Consider the following 19,585-nt stretch of genomic DNA (forward strand, 5'->3'; position numbering starts at 1 on the left):
AGATAGTTAGTCATTTTTTAATTTCCTACCATAACGCTACTTTTTATTGTTTTTAATCCTTAATCCCATGGGTATTAGTCGTTACATCTCGATTTATCTCTGTTGCTACCAAGGTGCATTTAGTGCCCGCTTATAATCCTTAGGGATACATTTGTTGGCTATTCAATGGATTTATCTAATAGTTTTGGCTCTAATGTCTAATTAAAGGGCCAAATAAAAGCAACCCTTCGTTGCATGAAAGGAACCATTCATTTCGCGTCATCGAACTTCTTCAACTAGTGGAAGTTTCCTTGATTTGCACAAACTGCCCTTACACTCAGGACGCTAACACAAGTGATTTTTGAACTATGAGCTTTGTTGAAGATCATTGTCTAAACAAACAAATACATGCGTACATTATTTAAAATACATTAATTATGTTATGAAAATTTTGTTTTTATATATCGTCTGAACCTCTGAAAAATTCCCAACTACGAGTATACCACCAGTATTGCTTTACCTCTTGTTGCTACACTTAACAAGTTGACCCATTAGGGGCTTTGATTATCGTTTGAGTCGCACATGCACAAGTGAGCATAAATATCTTCATTCAAATAAGTATTAACCTCGTTAAATATCCAGGGAATGCTTAAGTACCTATGCCCACCTCCGCAATTTACCTTAACAAGTTTACGTCCAGGGTATGAGAGACAAAGGAGGGTAGCTGACCAATTCCTGGCCTGATAACGAATACGGGAAGACGACGATATGTACCCGTGGATTTCAGAACTTTATGATAAGTATTTTAAGCATATTACGCTTCATTTTACTGGAAGCAACTTTGGAAATAAAATGAAACTGAGTGAACTTAGAAGACAAGTTAACTTAATATACCCGGGCAACTACATTTAATACTATCTTCAAGTTCATAGCGTGATCTCACTAGCGGCATTTTCATGGGTCGTTACAACAAAATGAATAGTTTTGTGGATAAACTTGTCGGTCATTTCTGTGATGCATAAATTCCGACATTTCAAGGATGAAATTATCGATTCTGGATCCATTTCATCACTAAGTGAATGCTTATTCATTCACCTAAAAAGAAAAAAACATTCAATTTTAGCGAACGCGTTTACGAGACAGCTAAAATTACACTAATATTCTTCATTACCTAAGGGAAAGCTTAAATTAATACTTTCGTGCTAATATAAATTAATAAATTCCTCTTTTAAAACGTTGGACACAACAAAGAACATGATATAAGATGACAGGAAGTCAGAATATCTTCAAGATAAATTTAATATTTATTGATACGATGGTCAACCTTAATATCACTACGTAGAGTACGGAAGTATAGAGTTGATATGAGAAGTTAAGAGAACTTTTGGGGCTGAAACCAAGGCTGGGAGCCAAAATAAATACCGGAAAGATAGATAGCAAAACCCTATGGGTCGCTGCCAAGTATGCTGGGAGATGTCGCCACAATTATGGGTCAAATGTCAAGATTTGGCGCCAGATACCGAAATGCATGGGGTCATAGAAGAAGCAAGCTTTATTTGCAGCATAGTTCATCGAACGCCAAGCTCAAGCTATTCCCTTACAATAGAATACGAACGATGAGGTAACATGTCAGAGATTCACATCAACTGATAACGAATCTTTCCTATCTCTTAGCACTTGGCAGGGAGCGATAGATATTGGACAAAGCCATCGGAACAGTCATTCATCTCCGATGCCAAAAAGTGAGGAAATTATGAACTAACACCGGATGATTGGTAAAAAAAAACGAAACATGGAGGAGACAGAGGCCTCAGGAAACTTTTTCTCCGATAAGCTCCACGGGAAAATCTGATTGAGGCATCGAAAGGAGATACAAAACTACTCAAACGTTTAGGATAGCTGTGGGGGATGGAATAAACGCATGGTTATCGAGAACAGCGTCACACAAGCCGGATTCCAATCTACGAAACGGCAGTTTTTTTCCAGAGGAAAAATTTCCGAGAGGATCACTGAAAAATACTCTCCCCTTCACAATTTCTCGACAAAGGGCCAGCAATCAATCGTCACGCGAAATGAAGGAAGATACAAGTATCGAGGTGGGAGTGGAAAACGAAACACCGAGCCCAACTCCACGCGAAAGCCCACAACTAGTGGCTAGGATTCAACGGATACACAAATCGGATTTAAAATATATTGAAATTCATGGTAACAGCGGGAGAAATTACCCACAAAAAACAATTTATCCCACGTGAACTAAATATCTGAAAGACTTCGTTATGTAGAATCCTAATATTTATTATCTGTTGACACAGTCATTCGCCATTAACTTAAGTGGTACGCCTTTTATGTTTTTTATTCTCCCACGAAAAATAGCAGGTGAACCATCATTCATTCTTCTATTGTTTTCTCATCTGAATAAATTATGGAAAGCAATTCTCAAACAATAGAAAAATCTTTCACAATCATAAGGCATAGTAGGATTCTCTTTGCGAAGAAGTTGTACCTACAGAGGGTTCATTTAGTCCTAATACCGTTGACCTTTCGCTTTTTTACCATAATCACCAGTATAAATATACATCACCTAACACAAAAAATAATTACTACGTACTGAATGCGAACGAATATTTCAGGCCTTCAATCAGATGCATAGGAGAAATTTAGCATGCATATATATTTGTACAACATAACCACTTCTAAGAGACTTTATTCTCGAATTCTCAAAGACTCGAACCTGCGACCCCTTGTTCTGCGGTCGAGGACTTCACCCCGCTGCCACCGAGGCCAACGGCAGTGATAGGAACTTTATAACAGCAAGAATGATAGGTACGGATGACGACCGGGCTTTCCCCATTTACGGGGGGGAGAAAAGATAGGATTTTTAGGGGGGGCGTTGAGGCTCAAGTCCTGGGCAAGGGTTATGGAACACGCGGAGGCGGGAATCTGGGTTTATCCCCGAGATATAGGCCCATAGAGGGGTTGTACGTCGAGACGATGGGGGCGGATTGTGAGCGGATATATACATATATGTGCGGGGTAGACTGGATGCGTTCCGCACGTCGCTGGATAGAGGGAGAGAGAGAAATGTTCTCGACTGAGAGCGCGTCACCGCACAGGAAATTAACGTCTGAAAAAAAGGACAACCGTCAAGCGAGCACATACACTGGCGCTCGCCGAAACGTACACGCGGGCGATTCCCTCCGAATCGCCCCCGGGGGGTGTGGAAAGGTGGGTGGCGCAATCTTTCGGAATTTCGGCTACCGGGAGGCAGGGGATGAGGGTGAAAGGGGTCGGAGAAGTGTATGGCTGCTGAAAGGGGGGAGCTATCGGAAGCAGAGTTCAGACACATACGTTGATATTCAGATATGAAAGAGGAAAGCAAAAGATGAAGGTGAAGATGAAAGAGCTTACGATAAAAACGATAAAAGTAAATGTACTGCTTTACTTGAAAAGAGAAAAACATTCTCACCTTACTTACACATTAGTCAAATAACTAATTCTAACCAAAGGTTTTGCCGTATTTTATGAAGCTAAAAAACACATTAAATGAGCAAAAAGTTGTTTGTATACTTGCACGAAAAGTATAATTTTAATGAATTATCAATTGACTGCACACTACATCTACATCTACACAATACCCTGCGAGCCACCTCTAGGGTGTTTGGCAGGGGGTGATCAATCATAAACTAACATATGTGGAGATTCAGATATGAAAGAGGAAAGCCAGAAAATAACGTCGAAGAAGGTAAATCTTACGATAAAACAGTTAGAATAAATTTACCTAAAAATACCTTAAAAATTCTAACGCATAAATGAAGCTTTGAGTAATTTTAATGGTTTTACACCAATTCACGGAGATATAGGCATCAATTAAATATCTACATAATTTATTATACACTTGCATGAAAATTATAATTTGAAAGCAATGTAAAATAAATGTTCGCGTGCATACGTAGATAATGAGAGAAGATAGAGTAACGGCAAATTGTAAGAGCAATAATAATCAATATACTAATGCAGCCACGAAGTAAATGGAATTGAAAATTAAGAGTATTTAAGTCACAAAAGAAGCGCTCCTAGTTAACACTATTCCAGGGAAGTTCGGAGGAGCTAAAATTAGAAAACCTTTCCTATAAGATCTTGAAAATCTTTCACGATCTACCATGAAGGAGAACACGTCCGTTAGGTGAGATATTATTCATATATTCTGTAAGATTATCTTCTGATCCCTAATTTGAGGTAAAACCTTCTAGACATAAAAAGGAAACTCAAACAGTAGTGAAATAATCGAATTACCAGAGGATCGTCCGACCCAAAATTACTCGCAAAATCCATTAACTTCACTCGTTTAATTACATGATAAAACAAAAGATTTACAATAAGCACCTTTTGATTACACTACATTTCATGAAAATAAGTTTACGACGACAGTCTATACTGCAATTCATTCTTTGATTTAAAACATTATTCTTGATTTGATTTGTAAACCCAAATTCCATCATAAAAATTGCAGACTTCGGAAACATAAGAAATTCTTAATCTCTACATCAAACTCTAATACCCATCTCAAAATAAATTAATGAAAAAAATCTCAGGAGTGAATTTGAAATGATTTTAAGAGGTGTCCTCAAAAGAAAGTTGAGTACCGAATGATACGCCAACCTAGTAAGGAAGCCAACATTTTTCATATAGTTAGTACGACAATTATGGAAAAAATATTGTTGAAGAGGGCATTTATCCTGGTTATTATTAGCGATCGCAAAATAAAGTTAGCAAAGAAATTGGCGAATATTCGCAACGATGATTGTATTTTTTCTGTGGCTAGCTAATGTCAGCCGTAGCTAACCCTTATCGACGTAAAAACCAAAATAAACATCCAACTAACTCATTATCCCGCCCCTGGAAAATACAATTACATTGTGACCAACTAGTAAATGGCTGTGCATACGCAACTTGGTAACCTTCCAGTACAACACAAATTACAAGTACTGATTATTTAACTTCCCATCTCGGAAAGAGTGATATCACGAATATAGCACTACAAAACGATAGATGAAATAAGTATAAGATAGGGAGCGGGGTCAGGTACAGGAGGAAGTGAGGGATGAAGGTAGGAATTAAAAAGAAGAGAGCAGTGAGTGGATAGCCGGGACGGAGTGCGCGCGAGGGATGGTGGAGTTGCAGAGGCGCCTTGGACAAGAGGGACTCGCCGCTCCCGTCACGATGATATACCCTTTTTTTCTGGCACGCCCGGCTGGAGACCGGGAGGGTCCACAGGCGCGGCGGCCAAAATGAAACGATAAATCCGATTCGGTGGGAAGAGCGACGGGGCGTGGCAGTATGGAGAAAAGGCGAGGAAAAATGTCACAAAATATGTTGCATTTGTGTATATCCATAGAAAAGGTAATACCTGCATTAAAACAGGGGGATAACAGTGGGGTGGTCCCCGATGAAAATAAAACTACAAGCAATGTAAAATAAACTTTTTGCGGAGAGATGTCGTGTAAACATATATCTAATGATCAACGAAGATATCGCATTGCCCACCAATTTTATTATAACAGCTTACTACACGTGTATCAATCGTTACACAGTCATCACCACGTACTAATAAAATGTGTGGGCAAAACGATATCTTCGTTAATTATTAAACACATTTTATAATATGGTATTTCCTGGAGTATAGGTCATTTATACAAAAGTTAGCAGCCAACGTTTCGATTTATTTTCTTAAATCATCTTCAGGGCTATGTTAGAAAAAGGGTGAAACAATATATAATACAGAGAATAAGACGATACACAATATTTATACATAAAGAAGGAACAATCGGGTTTTTTTTTTAATACAATATATTTAAAGAAATATGTACATATAAACATATAAAAATTTAAATTAAATATTAAAAAAAACCAATTGTCCCTTGTTTATGTATAAATATTGTGTATCGTCTTATTCTCTGTATTTTATATTGTTTCACACTTTTTCTAACATAGCCCTGAAGATGATTTAAGAAAATAAATCGAAACGTTGGCTGCTAACTTTTGTATAAATGACCTATACTCCAGGGAATACCATATTATATATTAGATAAGGTCAAGAAAAGGAAAAAAATAATAATAATAAACACATTTTGATATTATAATTGATAGCACAGGCCAAGTGGTATACGAGTACACTACATAGGCCATTTATGAAACATTTACACGCCGATTTTGATCAATTTAGAAAAAAGGCTGCTTTTCCGCTGATATCAATTGTCTGATAAAAATACCTGAAATTGTCTGATAAAACGTTTTGGTGACATATGATCAAAAATTAAGTCCTTTGCTTTTCGTGTAAACATATTGTAATAGACACTAATGTATAATTACATATCTTTGAAACAAATATCACGTACCCTCAGATATCATCCTGCGAACTGACTTTAAACCACCACGGAATTATATACTCTAAACTACACAGGCAACAAATACAAATTAATAATACTTGATGGCCGATAACTGTCACTTAAAGATTAACGACTTGCTAAGGGTAATTACAATATCAGATCAACGCTAAAATACGAAAGTTATAATATATAACCCCTGAACGCGAAACGCCATGATATTTTATGACAAATATTCAAGCAATTAAAAAAACGACAGCCTACAAGTATGATGCTTTCAGATTTTAAAAATAATTTAGAAAATACTCCCGAAATCCCTTTCAGAATTTGTTCTAGGAAATTAAGAGTGTTTGAAATGTAAATAATCTATCTCCAGCTATAATAAATGAAAAGAGGAAAATTGATAATTCATTCATTCAGGCTCGTGCCTTCAGTTTTGAGTGAAAAATAGGAATGAAAAGAACAACCAAAAAATAAATATGATGTGCAAAATTCATACTAGATACAATATAGGAAATTGAAAAATAAAAGAGTGAGGTTCCTGCTTTATTAAAGAAAAGCACCACATCACCATAATTACTAAACATCAATCCAAAATCAAAATAATGCATTACCATAGAGCTTAGCATACATATCTATACTAAAAAACGGGGTTTAAGTCAATCGGGTGAGGGAAGAAAGAATGCCGGGGGTTGATGGTGAAAGAAAAAAAAATCCGAATCGGACATGATTGGGTGGGCACGAGAGGCTTACAAAATCCCAACCCCCACTCCCACGATAGCAAGAGGAAGGGTGAAAGGGAGAATTCCCTAAGTACTTACGATATGAGGGAAGGGAAGGGGGCAAGGGAAGGTAGGACAGGCATTTTTTTCAGGACCGAAATGGAATGATCAAAATCTAATTCGATCTTTTTTCCGACTGAAGGAGCAGGAGGCGAAACGGCAGATATAGAGTGTGGGGAGAGGGATTTGGTGGGGGTGGTTTGGCGAAGTCACGTGAGTGAGGGAGAGAGAGAGGAAAGAGATGGATTTGTCCAGTCGAGTGCGAAAACTTCTGCCTTCGTGATGGACCCACCCGCGGGTCCACGGGACGTGGGCAAACGATGAGCTTTGCCTATGAGAGGGAGGAATGGGAGGAGGAGATGGGATTCAAAAATAGCAGGTACGTCGGCAGCGGGCCTTGAATCTCTCACTCTCTTTCCGTTCCCTCTCCACGGCCATGTATACTATACGATCCTCCTGAAAGATAAATTCTTGTGAAAAATTGCGCTCTCGATAGCCGTCGACCATTCGACCAGCGGTTCCGCAATCTATAAGTCATCGATACCACCCACCGAACGTCTGCTCATAATAGATTACTGAACAGAATATAATACTGAAATATTTATGACGGTACCAGAGCAGCATACCACTCTCATCGTAGTGAACATTACACTTAACAAGGTTATAACGATGAAATTTAAGTTTTGCAATCACAAAAGGATAAGTGATTGATATGACTGAGAAAAATAGATTACTCAACAGAAAATAACACTGAAATATATATAATGGTATCATAAAATATAACTCAATAAGATAATAACGAGGAACTTTCCGTTTTACACTGACAAGACGATACGTTACTGATATGACACCGCACAATAGATTAAAAAACGGAAAATAATACTGAAACACATGTCGGTACTGGAGCACCAGACTACTCTTATTGTTTTGACAATGAGGAAAATAAAACTAAATATAATTATAACGAAGAAATTTTCTTTTTATACTTACAAGAAAGGAATTAAAATGTAATAATTAAATAAACCGCAAAAATTTCATTGATCTGACCGACTCGGAACAATTCGAACCCAGACCTATCTCTCACATTACCGATTAATTACACCGACACGTATTTTACAATTTGTCAATCCTTCCCAAAAAGAAAACTGCAAAAATAATACCGCTATTCTGTAGAATTTGTAATTTTTTTGAAGGAAATTGTTCGAAGTTATAATCTGGTTCTCTTATCCTGACTAATTGATCAATATTTTAGAGTAAAATGCTGAATTGGATTTCACAAACCCAATCGTAAATCCAAATAACAATTAATATTTATAAAAAAAAAATTTAATATCCTAACTGAGATTCCCTCGTTTTCCTCCATCTCCAATTCATTATTCTCCTCAACTCCAAATACATGAACCTTTTTTTCTGTTTATTTCCACCTCATCCTTGTTTCCATGCTATTACATGACTAAAGATCGCCTCTTCACACTCCCCACAAGTCAAATTATAGAATTCACACATTATTAGCCGTTAGAAACTCTACCACCGCACCCAAGGAATTACGATTATCTAACTCCACCTTGTTTTCAATTTCAAGAAATAATACCATTCCCTTTGCGAGTGATGCCGATGGGATGTTACTATTTCTTCAAAAATCATATAGGCCACACTATTATTATAGCACTAGCCCACTCATCACTCCTGTGAGTGTAGAATAATATAGCGATCAGTCACTTCTGATATCGACAAATTGACATCATTATTTTCAATTCAACGATATGTTATGAAGTACGATATTTTGAATTGAATGTAGGAAGAGTAAGTACACCACTTTCTATGTTAGTTTCTGGAGTTTCTGAGGAAATTGAAGAAAACCAAAGGTCTGGATGCAGTATCTTGGACTAGATGTGTAAACTTGATGGTAGAGTTAACTCAAAATCATACGAAGCGACTAGTAAGAAGTGAATTTAGTGTTCCCTTGATCTACACTCAATATTTTGTACTAATACACCCGTCCAAACGGAGTGAATGACTTATATAAATCATATTACGAAAGAATAAACTCATGCGAGAAAAATATGAAAAAAAACAGAACGGCTGGACATAAAGTTATTGACTTGTAAATAAAGTTCCACTCTACCGTAAAGTCCCGGCTTCGGAACTCCTCATCCATGTATTTTCAATCCTCTCATCTTCCACAAAATAATGAAAGTATCCCAAGTAGGAGGATATAAAAAAAGTCACCAGATTTGAAACGGGCAAAACCGACTCGAAACAATATCCACAAAATTAAAAAAAATAAAAAGAATTTTAGCCGTTCAAGATCGAAATTTAAATACATCCATACATATACACGAACAAGGTACGCATTGGACTACTAGACAACCAGGAGGGATTGAATAAAGGGGAGACAAGTCCGAAATGGGGATAATAAAGTAGTGAAAGGAAAATGGGTGGAGAATGGCGGAGAAAGAGAGGTAGAGAGAGAGAGAGGAATAGGGAGAGGACGGAGGAAACACGAAAAATGCGCCCGTCTGGCGATGATAAATTCCTCTTTCTCTCGGGCCACTGGTCCGCAAGAGGAAAATAATCACACAGGCATCGCAGTCACCATGGTACCAACACCATCACCCCCCCCCCTCCCACTTTCTCTCGCCACCCTCCTCTTTCCGACACACCACCAAAATAAAAATCGTCGCCCTGTACGCAATATTGTCCTCGGGGCCGGAAAATCCTGCGTATCTCCATATCTAGGGAGCGGTAGACACGTGCGGGACAACAATAGGATAGTTTCCTTCATCAAAGAAAACGAAGGCATTGACTGCGATTCGTTGCCCACCATTAGTGTATTCATAACATACAAAGTATTTAGTTTTAGTAATCCCAGTTCAGCGAATGTTAACGGTCAATTTTAACCTCACTTGAAAAAGGCCAGATTGGCGCCCATGCGTTGCCCCTCCACCTGACGTCACAGGGACCTAGAGGCTATACAAGTAGTCAGGAGTTTTACATCGTCTGAGATTACCAATCCATGCATGTAGCACAGAGCTCAGAGAAACATCTCTTAATAATCACCTATTAAAATTGCCTATGGTCGGATAGTTCCCTTCGTTTGATAGGGTATTAGTAATCCTTATTTAAGCCAAGCGCTACCTGCAAGCACCCTGCATCGTAGCAGCGCTCATAGCCTCGCATCAAGGTGTCCTCACACGGCGGCAGCCGGAATCAGGATGACGTCACACGAGCTTTTCCCAGGATTCATACTTAGCCGTCGTGTTTTCGCGCGCTAGAAAATTTTCACTTTTCATTCTATCGCGAAAAATTGATATCGTTATTTAAAAATCTAAAAGCGTGAAATACGTACTCCAGGAGTACAACTGGGGAAAAAGTGCAACTTTTATAATCTACATCTACATAATACCCTGCGAGCCACCTCTAGGGTGTTTGGCAGGGGGTGATCAATCACCAGCATGCAGCATGCATTTGGACTCCCACATGCACACCACACCGTCCAAAAACGTCCCGTATAATAACAAACTATACTACTATATGCTGTTAGAAATAGAATATAGAATAGAAATTCAGAAACATGCATTAAGTTTTACATAGGTTAGTAGGCTACACTACAAGTCATGCAATCTATTTACGAGTTCTATTGCTGCCGTTATAATCTCTTATTGATCGTGGAAAAAATGACATTCGGAATCTGTCAGTTGTGCAATCTATCTCTCTTATTTTATTTATATGATCTGATCTTCCGTAGTACGTTGGCGTCCGCAAGATATGGTTAACTTCGTCAGAAAAGACACTGCTCTTGAATTTATCTAAAAGGTTTAGTCTATTTTTCAATCTACGGTCCGACAGAGATTCCCATCCGAGTTTATCTAAGAGGTCAGATACACTAACAAGATTATCGTAACGACCTTTCACATACCTGGCAGCTCTTCTTTGCACGCGTTCTAACTCTGTTATTAAGCCTTTTTCATGAGGGTCCCAAACAGTGGCAGCGTATTCCAGATGTGGCCTAACGAGGGAAAAGTAGCTAATTTCTCTCACTTTGTCGTCGCACTTTCCTAATATTCTTTTAACAAAACCCATTTTACGATTAGCTTGACCGGTTATTTCTCGAATATGTTTATTTCACGATAGATCATTATTGAGTCTAACCCCTAGATATTTCACGGATTCAACTGCCTTAACTGGGTGCCCCGAATGATATAGTTACGCTGTAGGGAGTTATTCTTCTTCCAGATATTCATTACGACGCATTTTTCCAAATTTAATATTAACTGCCAAGCATCGCACCAAGCTTGGATAGCAGCAAGGTCATTCGTTAGTTCATCTATATCTTTGCTGGAACGGATTTCTCTGTAAACTACAGCGTCGTCTGCAAATAATCGTAACTTACTATAATGTCGTAGGTAAGGGCAAATAATGGTTGGTGGGGTACACAATATGGTTGTGACAAAGGGATACAAGTGAATCACTGATAAGTAAGTGAGAAACCTCCATGAGTGACATAATGAGCTAGGTCTCATCATTTTTCCTCATATAATCCCCTGTAGTGAGAATCTAGGAACCTCTAAAAATGAGAGATATTTTGGCTGACTTCAGATGGGGAAATATATACACGCTGTCCGACTCAATATGGAATGGAAACATAACAAAAGATACACTATTGTATGTTCCACAGAAGTTTACTTAACCGACCCAGGTTTCGACATTACACTATTTCATTTCCAAAGGTGACATAGTGGGTGCTTTCCATTCATGCGACTCATGAGTCGACTTGTGTTGGCTCGCGGCATTTGTTTATAACTCTCCTATTCCTGTGCGTTACCGTTTGTTGACTTGTGTCACAACAATCGGCGACACACACCGAATGGAACACGAAAACCGCGACGCAAGTCGACTTGTGTCGACGTGTGTCAATGAATGGAAAGCACCCAGTGTAATGTCGAAACCGGGGTCGGTTCAGTAAACTTCTGTGGAGCATACAACAGTGTATCTTTCATTATGTTTCCTGGTACCAAGTTCCACCAAGTATCACCATCCAGCCTTAAGTTCATCAATGTGGAATTAAGGGAAACATGTGTCGCACTCAAACTTTAGATTTGAATACATTTTAGTCAACGTTGACTTGAACGGAACACATTCTTCATGACTCTATCAATACCGGCACACGCTTTAACGAAAGTTAAAAGAGAAAGACAGGGATATTTTTTTTCGAAGAAAATTTCAGAAGCTTACATTTTTCATCTTCGAATCCAGTAAATCGAGAGCCATTTTAAAATAGTAACAATATATTTTTGATATGAGAAACTTGATCAAAAAAACATAATAATGATACCACAAGCAAATCTCAAAGGATATCAACTGATTTCTTTAAATGACCAATGTATTCCAATTGAAGTAATGGAGAACATACTTTCATACATAATTAGTATATAATTGTGGATTCTCTACACTCTCCTCTTATTTTTAATTTTCTTATTTGTGCCAATAAGTGAGATAGGCCATTCCAAAACCTTTTGAAATGAGAAACTCGGTAGGTGAGAAACCTCTATAAGTAAGCGAGAAAAAACTGCAGGTCCCTTGAACTCTCACATACTAAGGTTCGACTGTATATAGATTCCGGAATTCGCTCGTATTCTTTGCCACAGCAATATTTTGTAACCCAACAACTATCATTAGCAACAAAATTATAAAATTTCACTTGTACCCATTAGCTTCTAGGGTCCTCCATTAATCCCCTTACACAAAAACCTGCCTTGGCATAACTTCTCCTACTCTTGATCAAATAAATTAAGAACGTATCTCAAGCGTAGAAAAAACAGCACGTTAATCGTAAAAACGATTTAAGAGGACTTCATGCCACTCATTAAGGAATACTTTTTTCCTCGCTGCTGGTTAATTTCAAGAAAATTTTGAGTGATTCTCCTGTCGAGTTTTAAGAAGACCTGAACTAAGAAACTTTCTCTTCAATTGTTCAACAATGCCAAGTTAAGCTGTTTTGAACAAGACATTAAGGGCGAGTTTTAAGTCCCATGAGATATTCTGTTTCATAAACGCCAAGGTTTAGATAAAATTTGGGTTCGTAACTCTTTACCTTGTGGTACAAAATTTCCGCAGTGTCAAGGTTTGCGCGTTTAAATGACCCCTACATCCAGAAGGGTTGGAAGAACCTTAATTTCTACACGTGTGGACTTTTGGACATTGATCATAGATGAATAGTTATAAACAGACGAAAGCATACCACTTAATAGTTGAACAGGAAATAAAAAAAAATCTAATGGATCCTCATTTTTAGATTTCCTGAAAAATCAGGAAACCAAAAAGTAGTTTAACAGGAAAAAAAATCTTCTGCAATGTACGTCTTCAACCAGCACAACCTTCAACCACAACGGAAAATGTGAAAGCAGGCAAACGCGAAACACAGATCATAAGGCCAGGTTCGAAATCGGCAGCTGGAGAGGCAAGGGTTACGTCGTCATCAAACGAATTCCTGCACAATATTTAGAAGATGGCTGACCTGTGTCCATTGCGGCTGGCCAGGTGAAGCGGCGTGTGAGGAAAGACTCCGGTGGAGCTGTTGCTACGAGAAAAGGGATGAAGGAGCTCCGGGTGCGCCCTTACAAGCAGTTCCACCGTCTCCAACCTGCGGAGGGAAAAGATACACAAAATGTTATGCATTTGAACTTTCAATAGCAAGAAATTAGGAGAGAAGTATTTCACCTGGTGTAAATCGCAACTTACAATCTATACAATTTTTTTACAAAAAATTACAAGATATATTTAAGATCAGAGCTGCTTTCAGTCTATTCTTGTAACATTGCATAGCTCAAATTTTGATTTTGTAAAATGCACACTTGTAGGCCTCGATTTTGCTCTCGCAATAACATGTTGCCCTGCAAAAATTATCAGGTGATGATTATGATTAAGATTATTGTGAACACCATGTCTGCTATTTAAGAATAACAAAAATGACCTCTTAATTTCTTATTTTCGTAACCCTTTACAATGTTACACGGGTCAAAATGTCCCAAAAGACAAAAAACAATGTCTTTTTATATGAATTATGGAAGAAAATTCGTCAAGCATTAGGCTTCTTATCCTAGTAAAATTTGTTAAATAATGACATATTTTTTCATGATCTATTTAAAGTTACACTACTATTTTTATGCATGAACGAGAGTGAGAGGAACATTTGGTCTTTGAGGAACAGATAATTAATCGAATCCATACGCTAATTCCGAATGATGAAAATGACGAAAAGTCACGTGCGTAAAATGGCCTTAATAGTTCAACGCGGCTTAAAAATGTATATAGCACACAAGGTAAGCCACGGTAGGTAGCTACAACACTATATTTTACACTCCAGAAGTGCTCCACAGATGAAAAAATCTTACCACAACTGTCTATTTCTATCAAAGCGACAGGCAATCATGATATAAAGCATGGTAAAACAGTGGGTTTAAAAATAAAAACCGAGGAAAAGACCTCGAAGAGAAATAGAACCACAACTCAGACAAGTAAACAATTTGGATCCCCTCTCATGCTACGAGAAAAATGGTCTTAATAGTTTACAAAACTTCAGTCGGAACGCAGACCTTTGAATACCGACACATTCCATATGCCAACTTAATACCCGATCTACGACGGCCTACATTATTATTTACAAGTCTTTCCCACCGCTTGGCAACTGGGAGATTTATAAGAACTTCTGCGAAACAATGGCATATATTTACGGCGCGAATTTTATAAGCGAATGACACATACATCGTCATATTTATTCGCTGGAGTGTATCACACATATTCGCTATGAATATAGATACCGCTCACAGGCAGTACAAAACGAAATCATGCCTTGAGGTAATAGTTCAACCTGCAATATTCGGTGCACAAATCGCATTGCACTCAATTAGATTCAAAATGCAATCAAACAGTGTAGTGTTCAAATCTTATTCTCTTTTCAAAAAATGTAAAACCCGAGTGGCTAAAGATTAAGTTCTTCACGCATTAGGCTTTCCACCACTTATCTTGACGATACTGACTTCCATACCTCAGAGATGTGAATGTTACACAGATCACTGCAAATACAATGATCATTCTCATAAAATAACTACTACTTATATTAGAAAAGTAATAACACTGTGACATGATATAATATATGATGTGATAAGACCTTATTCACGCCCCGTTGCCAGGAGACGGCCACGACATGCTATGAAATTGCAACCACTACCTACATTGAGCACATTCAACAAGTTTTAATGTTCCTTTCCGTTGAAGTTACCAGGTCTGAACGAGAGAATTTGATTTTATTCTAGGAAAATGGTTTCATTGTAATCGAATTTTGAAATCACTCTATTACAGGGAAGGTGTAAAAAAGAGGAAAAATCATTACCTGCCAGCTAAAATGTTTCAGAAATCAAAATATTGTCTTCAGAAAGGCCACTTAACTGAATCTTTTGGGGTACCTACCCGTGAAGTAGTTTAAAAAATAGCACGTTTTATATTATATAGAAAGAATTTCATTACTCGATTAGATAACAGAAGAGAAAGATTTTGATTTTTTTTACTTTTTCTTCTTGCTTCGGTAGCGGCGGAGGTATGTCCTCGCCTACCATCCCGAAGGCCGCGGGTTTTAGTCCTGCCTGAATAGATAGCCCCTGTCCAGGGAATTAATTTGTCTATTATTATTTCTTGAAACCGCCGACGTAAAGAACTAATCTTGCTGCTCTCAGAGGATAATCTGATAAAGACATATGAATGAATAAATACATCGACGGGGAATAAGATGACATTTTATGAATGAAAGGACATTCATGATTAATAGGCTGAGGGGAATGAGTCAACACTACAGAATAAGTGAATTCGTAGGAAGCTAGCTTTTATTGAAGCTAGGTAAATCATTTAGAGATAAGTACTACGCATGTTTTTAGGCGAACTATATTCGAGTCACTAAAAGGATCTGACACCAAAACTGCAGAGAAAAAGAAGAACGTATATTAATAAAAGCAGTAGGCGCACAACCTCCAACAGGGATGTGCATTATACAAGGAAACATGAGAGACTAAGACTTGTCTTTCTTTCCCAAGAGCAAGAGTCTGTGCTCAGAAACATAGAAAAAAAGTTGATCAGACAGCGACAGCTACGTCAAATATTTCGATATGTTCTGAGAAAAATAAAACTAGGTAGTGATGAAATACTGGAATAGAAGGGGAATAGGGAGGTGAAAACGCGGTGGCGCTGGGGTTCTTTAGGACCAAATAATTCTATGTCCACCAAAAAGTTGAATCTGTACCAAATACCATTCGCTACAAAAATGAAAAGAACTCTTTGAATTATTAGGATGCTCCTCCGATGCGAGGTTAACTGCCACTTGTCTTCTATTGTAAACTACCTTCATTACACCCAAGACCCAAGTTCAGCACGGATAGCTAAAAATTCTTAAAGAAACCAATACCATATAACACATGGGCAAAAATTTGAAAACTGTCGAGGAATAGTAAAATACTGAGATTGCATTTGATATCACTTTCAATTTATTGATTTTTTCGGTAATGTCTCTTTTCACGATACTTATTCTCACACACAAAATGATTCCAACTCACTCTGTTTTAACTGTCGATTAGCACCTGTTCATAGCCCAAATATTAACGAATTTTTTTCCTAAACTTTAACAATACCAACCTTTTTCAACCCAGCTCCCACACCACGGAAATATAAACTATGATTCTCTGAAAACCATCATACACGGCCTGTTTTACAAAATAATCCTCAGAGAGCTGAGCCCGTTCTTCCCGAAAATAATTAGTACCCATAACCAAATACCATACCCTGCATCTATCTAGCAGTAGATTAGCTCCTTTACAAGGGTCTATACCATGGACCCCTCCACATGGTCCAGGGGGTCACCGGAAAGACACGAAAGATGGGACGGATGTAAACCATAGGGTGGGGGTTGGGGGAGCGATGCAAAGTGGCAAATAAAAAAAATCGTCCTTCCGCGAAAAAATGCACGCACTATGCATAAATTCTCATTTCCCGATCCAGTTTTACTCCTATCCCACCGAGACTGGCGAACGCGAAAAAGGAATGCTCTCAACCCCTTATATACAGTTCCTCCTCCAGCTCCATATTAGCAAGCATCAATATCCGTCCAGTTTGAAAAATCCTTTGGCACTCCGGATATTAGATCCATCCGGATAATCTTTCCCGAGCCCGAGGTTTTTATAAGTCCAGATTCGTCGCGCGCGATCGCTACCTAAGCCGGGGCCATTTTTCCCGCGGAATATCGCTCGGGGGGTACAGGGGGGTGGGGTACTTTTCGTCGTTATTCCAACTTCCGTCACCACGAACGCACGCCCCCGAACCACCCCCATGTCACACCACTTTCCGATAACCCAATCTAAAAAAAATATCCCTTTCGTCCCACGCACAACCGGCCAAAAAATGACAAATATGACACATTTTCCCATTAGATGGAATGAGCGGCTCTAGTGACGTGGGTCCGATAAATCTCTGGGTAGGGCATTTGTACCGAATATATATATCAATAGGTAGATACCAATTCAGGACTACTCAGGTACTTATGATTTCATTAGTCTAGGTATTTTTTTAAGTATAAGTAAGACTTTCATAGCAAAATAAATTTAAATATTCCATTCACTCTATTCAAATAACTTCTTTACAATTCACTAATTAGCTCAAAAAAGTCATTTACAAATTCAATTCGCTAATATAAACGTCTTCACCAAGCAAAATGCATTACTTTACTTCGGTCAATCAATTGAGAGCTATGCTAACGGCAAGTAAAAAATAATTTAGCACTAAAAGTTTTAATAAGTTAGCTTTTCCCTCCCTAAGAGGAAGAGATTTATTATTTTCCCTCCACTTAGTTTCCAAACTGGGATCGGGACACCTATGCAATCATAACACAAATCACAAATCATTACGTGGGCTTTGAGGAACATTGAAGCAGAAATTTGTAACTATCGTGCATCGTGCTCAGAATATAAAGTATGTAAAACGACAAATATAAATTTTGCATAAGGATAACACACATTTCGTGTCCCCACCCGAAGTACTCTTCAACTAGCGAAGAAACACCGGTTGTTAAAAGCTACGCCTCTCAGCGTGAATGTCAGTTTTTACAAAACACGTCACAGGCTTATGCTATTGCATACATTGCATGTTCAAATTCCTCTGCTATCCACCGCTTGGTCTGAGACTGCCCCTAGTTTTATTACGATGTGACTAGTGCAGGCCAACATTATCAATAGGATGGGCAACACGTCTTTCGCATACCATGCGAGAAAGTGACCTCTGCAGGCGGGTAAGCAAAACCGGACAACTCCGCGGACCGTTCCACTGAGAAACAAGCAGTGACCAGATTCACCAAGGTCAACGTCCATTTACGTAACTACCAGAGGTCATTCGCAGTAATTGGGGCAGACACCGGCAAACAAAAACCGCAAGTGCGTGGCGGCTCTTGCTTCGCTAACTTACCGATAAAGTAATCTTAAGTAAAATAAGATAAACGAGTAAAAACGGAAAAAAAATTAGCCGTTTTCTCAAAGACTTCGAGGCATTTTTTGAAGTACCCCTCAAAATAATTTTCTTGAAATTTTTCCCACACCTCGGCCAATTTACCCTACCCGTCTTGTCTCATTTGTTCTTTGAGCGTGCTAAAACATACGACACAAGTGAATTTTTATCCCAGAGCTTTATAAAAGGTAAAAAATCAAGCAGAAGTGGATACACCAATGAGCAGGAGACTTGAATGAAGGGAAACCACATTTTAAAAAGTTTCACGCATCCTCCGATTTCACGCTTCGGAGCACATGACTAAAAAAAGGCAAATCAACTAATGGTTCCATCTGAAACCCGCCAAGAAATTAATTGGTAGAGCAGGGAAGTTATTTATTCGGATAAAAAGATAATAACATCCCGCCTCATGACAGCGAATTCCGTTAACTAAAATTGCAATGAAATTGCAATTGAAAATGAAAAAAAGCATTATTTTCAGGCTTCAGCAGAAAAGAGATTGTACCTCAAGGATTATATCTGAAATAAGGAGGGTGTGGTAGCCGAGTATGAACTGCGCTTGGATTCTGACCAAAATTAATATAAGTATTAGTAGCGGGCGTGACTTGGTGGAAATTCCTTAACTCTTAATGACCCAAAGCATCTGGTTCTAACCTACGCAAAGAATCGTCATTCAAAATTAGGTAAACGAATAAAATTAGAAGCATTTAATCCATCTCTCCATTGACTAATGAGGTATTTTTTTAAAGTGTATCCTCCCAGAAAAGAAATTTACCCCCAGAAAAAAACTCACGAATTATTGACAAAAATTTACTGGCTCTGATATTTCGAGTATAATTCCAGGATTCTAGGTATTATAGGGTCGGTGAACAGTGCCCAGCGGATAGGGCATCCGCTGGTCAC

The 19,585-nt window shown here is 38.3% G+C and overlaps 1 protein-coding gene across 3 annotated transcripts in view; it reads right to left on the reverse strand.

Moving 5' to 3' along the window:
* Positions 1–19,585, reverse strand: part of LOC124161944 (ankyrin repeat and SAM domain-containing protein 1A-like) — a 228,709-nt gene that overhangs the window by 100,208 nt on the left and 108,916 nt on the right. For all 3 annotated transcript variants that reach the window (XM_046538213.1, XM_046538211.1, XM_046538212.1), the window contains exon 5: positions 13,662–13,787. In XM_046538213.1, the coding sequence (XP_046394169.1) occupies positions 13,662–13,787 (126 nt within the window). The remainder of the gene's footprint in view (positions 1–13,661; positions 13,788–19,585) is intronic.

The sequence above is a fragment of the Ischnura elegans genome, chromosome 7 (assembly GCF_921293095.1).
Source record: "Ischnura elegans chromosome 7, ioIscEleg1.1, whole genome shotgun sequence".
In the NCBI taxonomy this organism is placed as follows: Eukaryota; Metazoa; Arthropoda; class Insecta; order Odonata; family Coenagrionidae; genus Ischnura; species Ischnura elegans.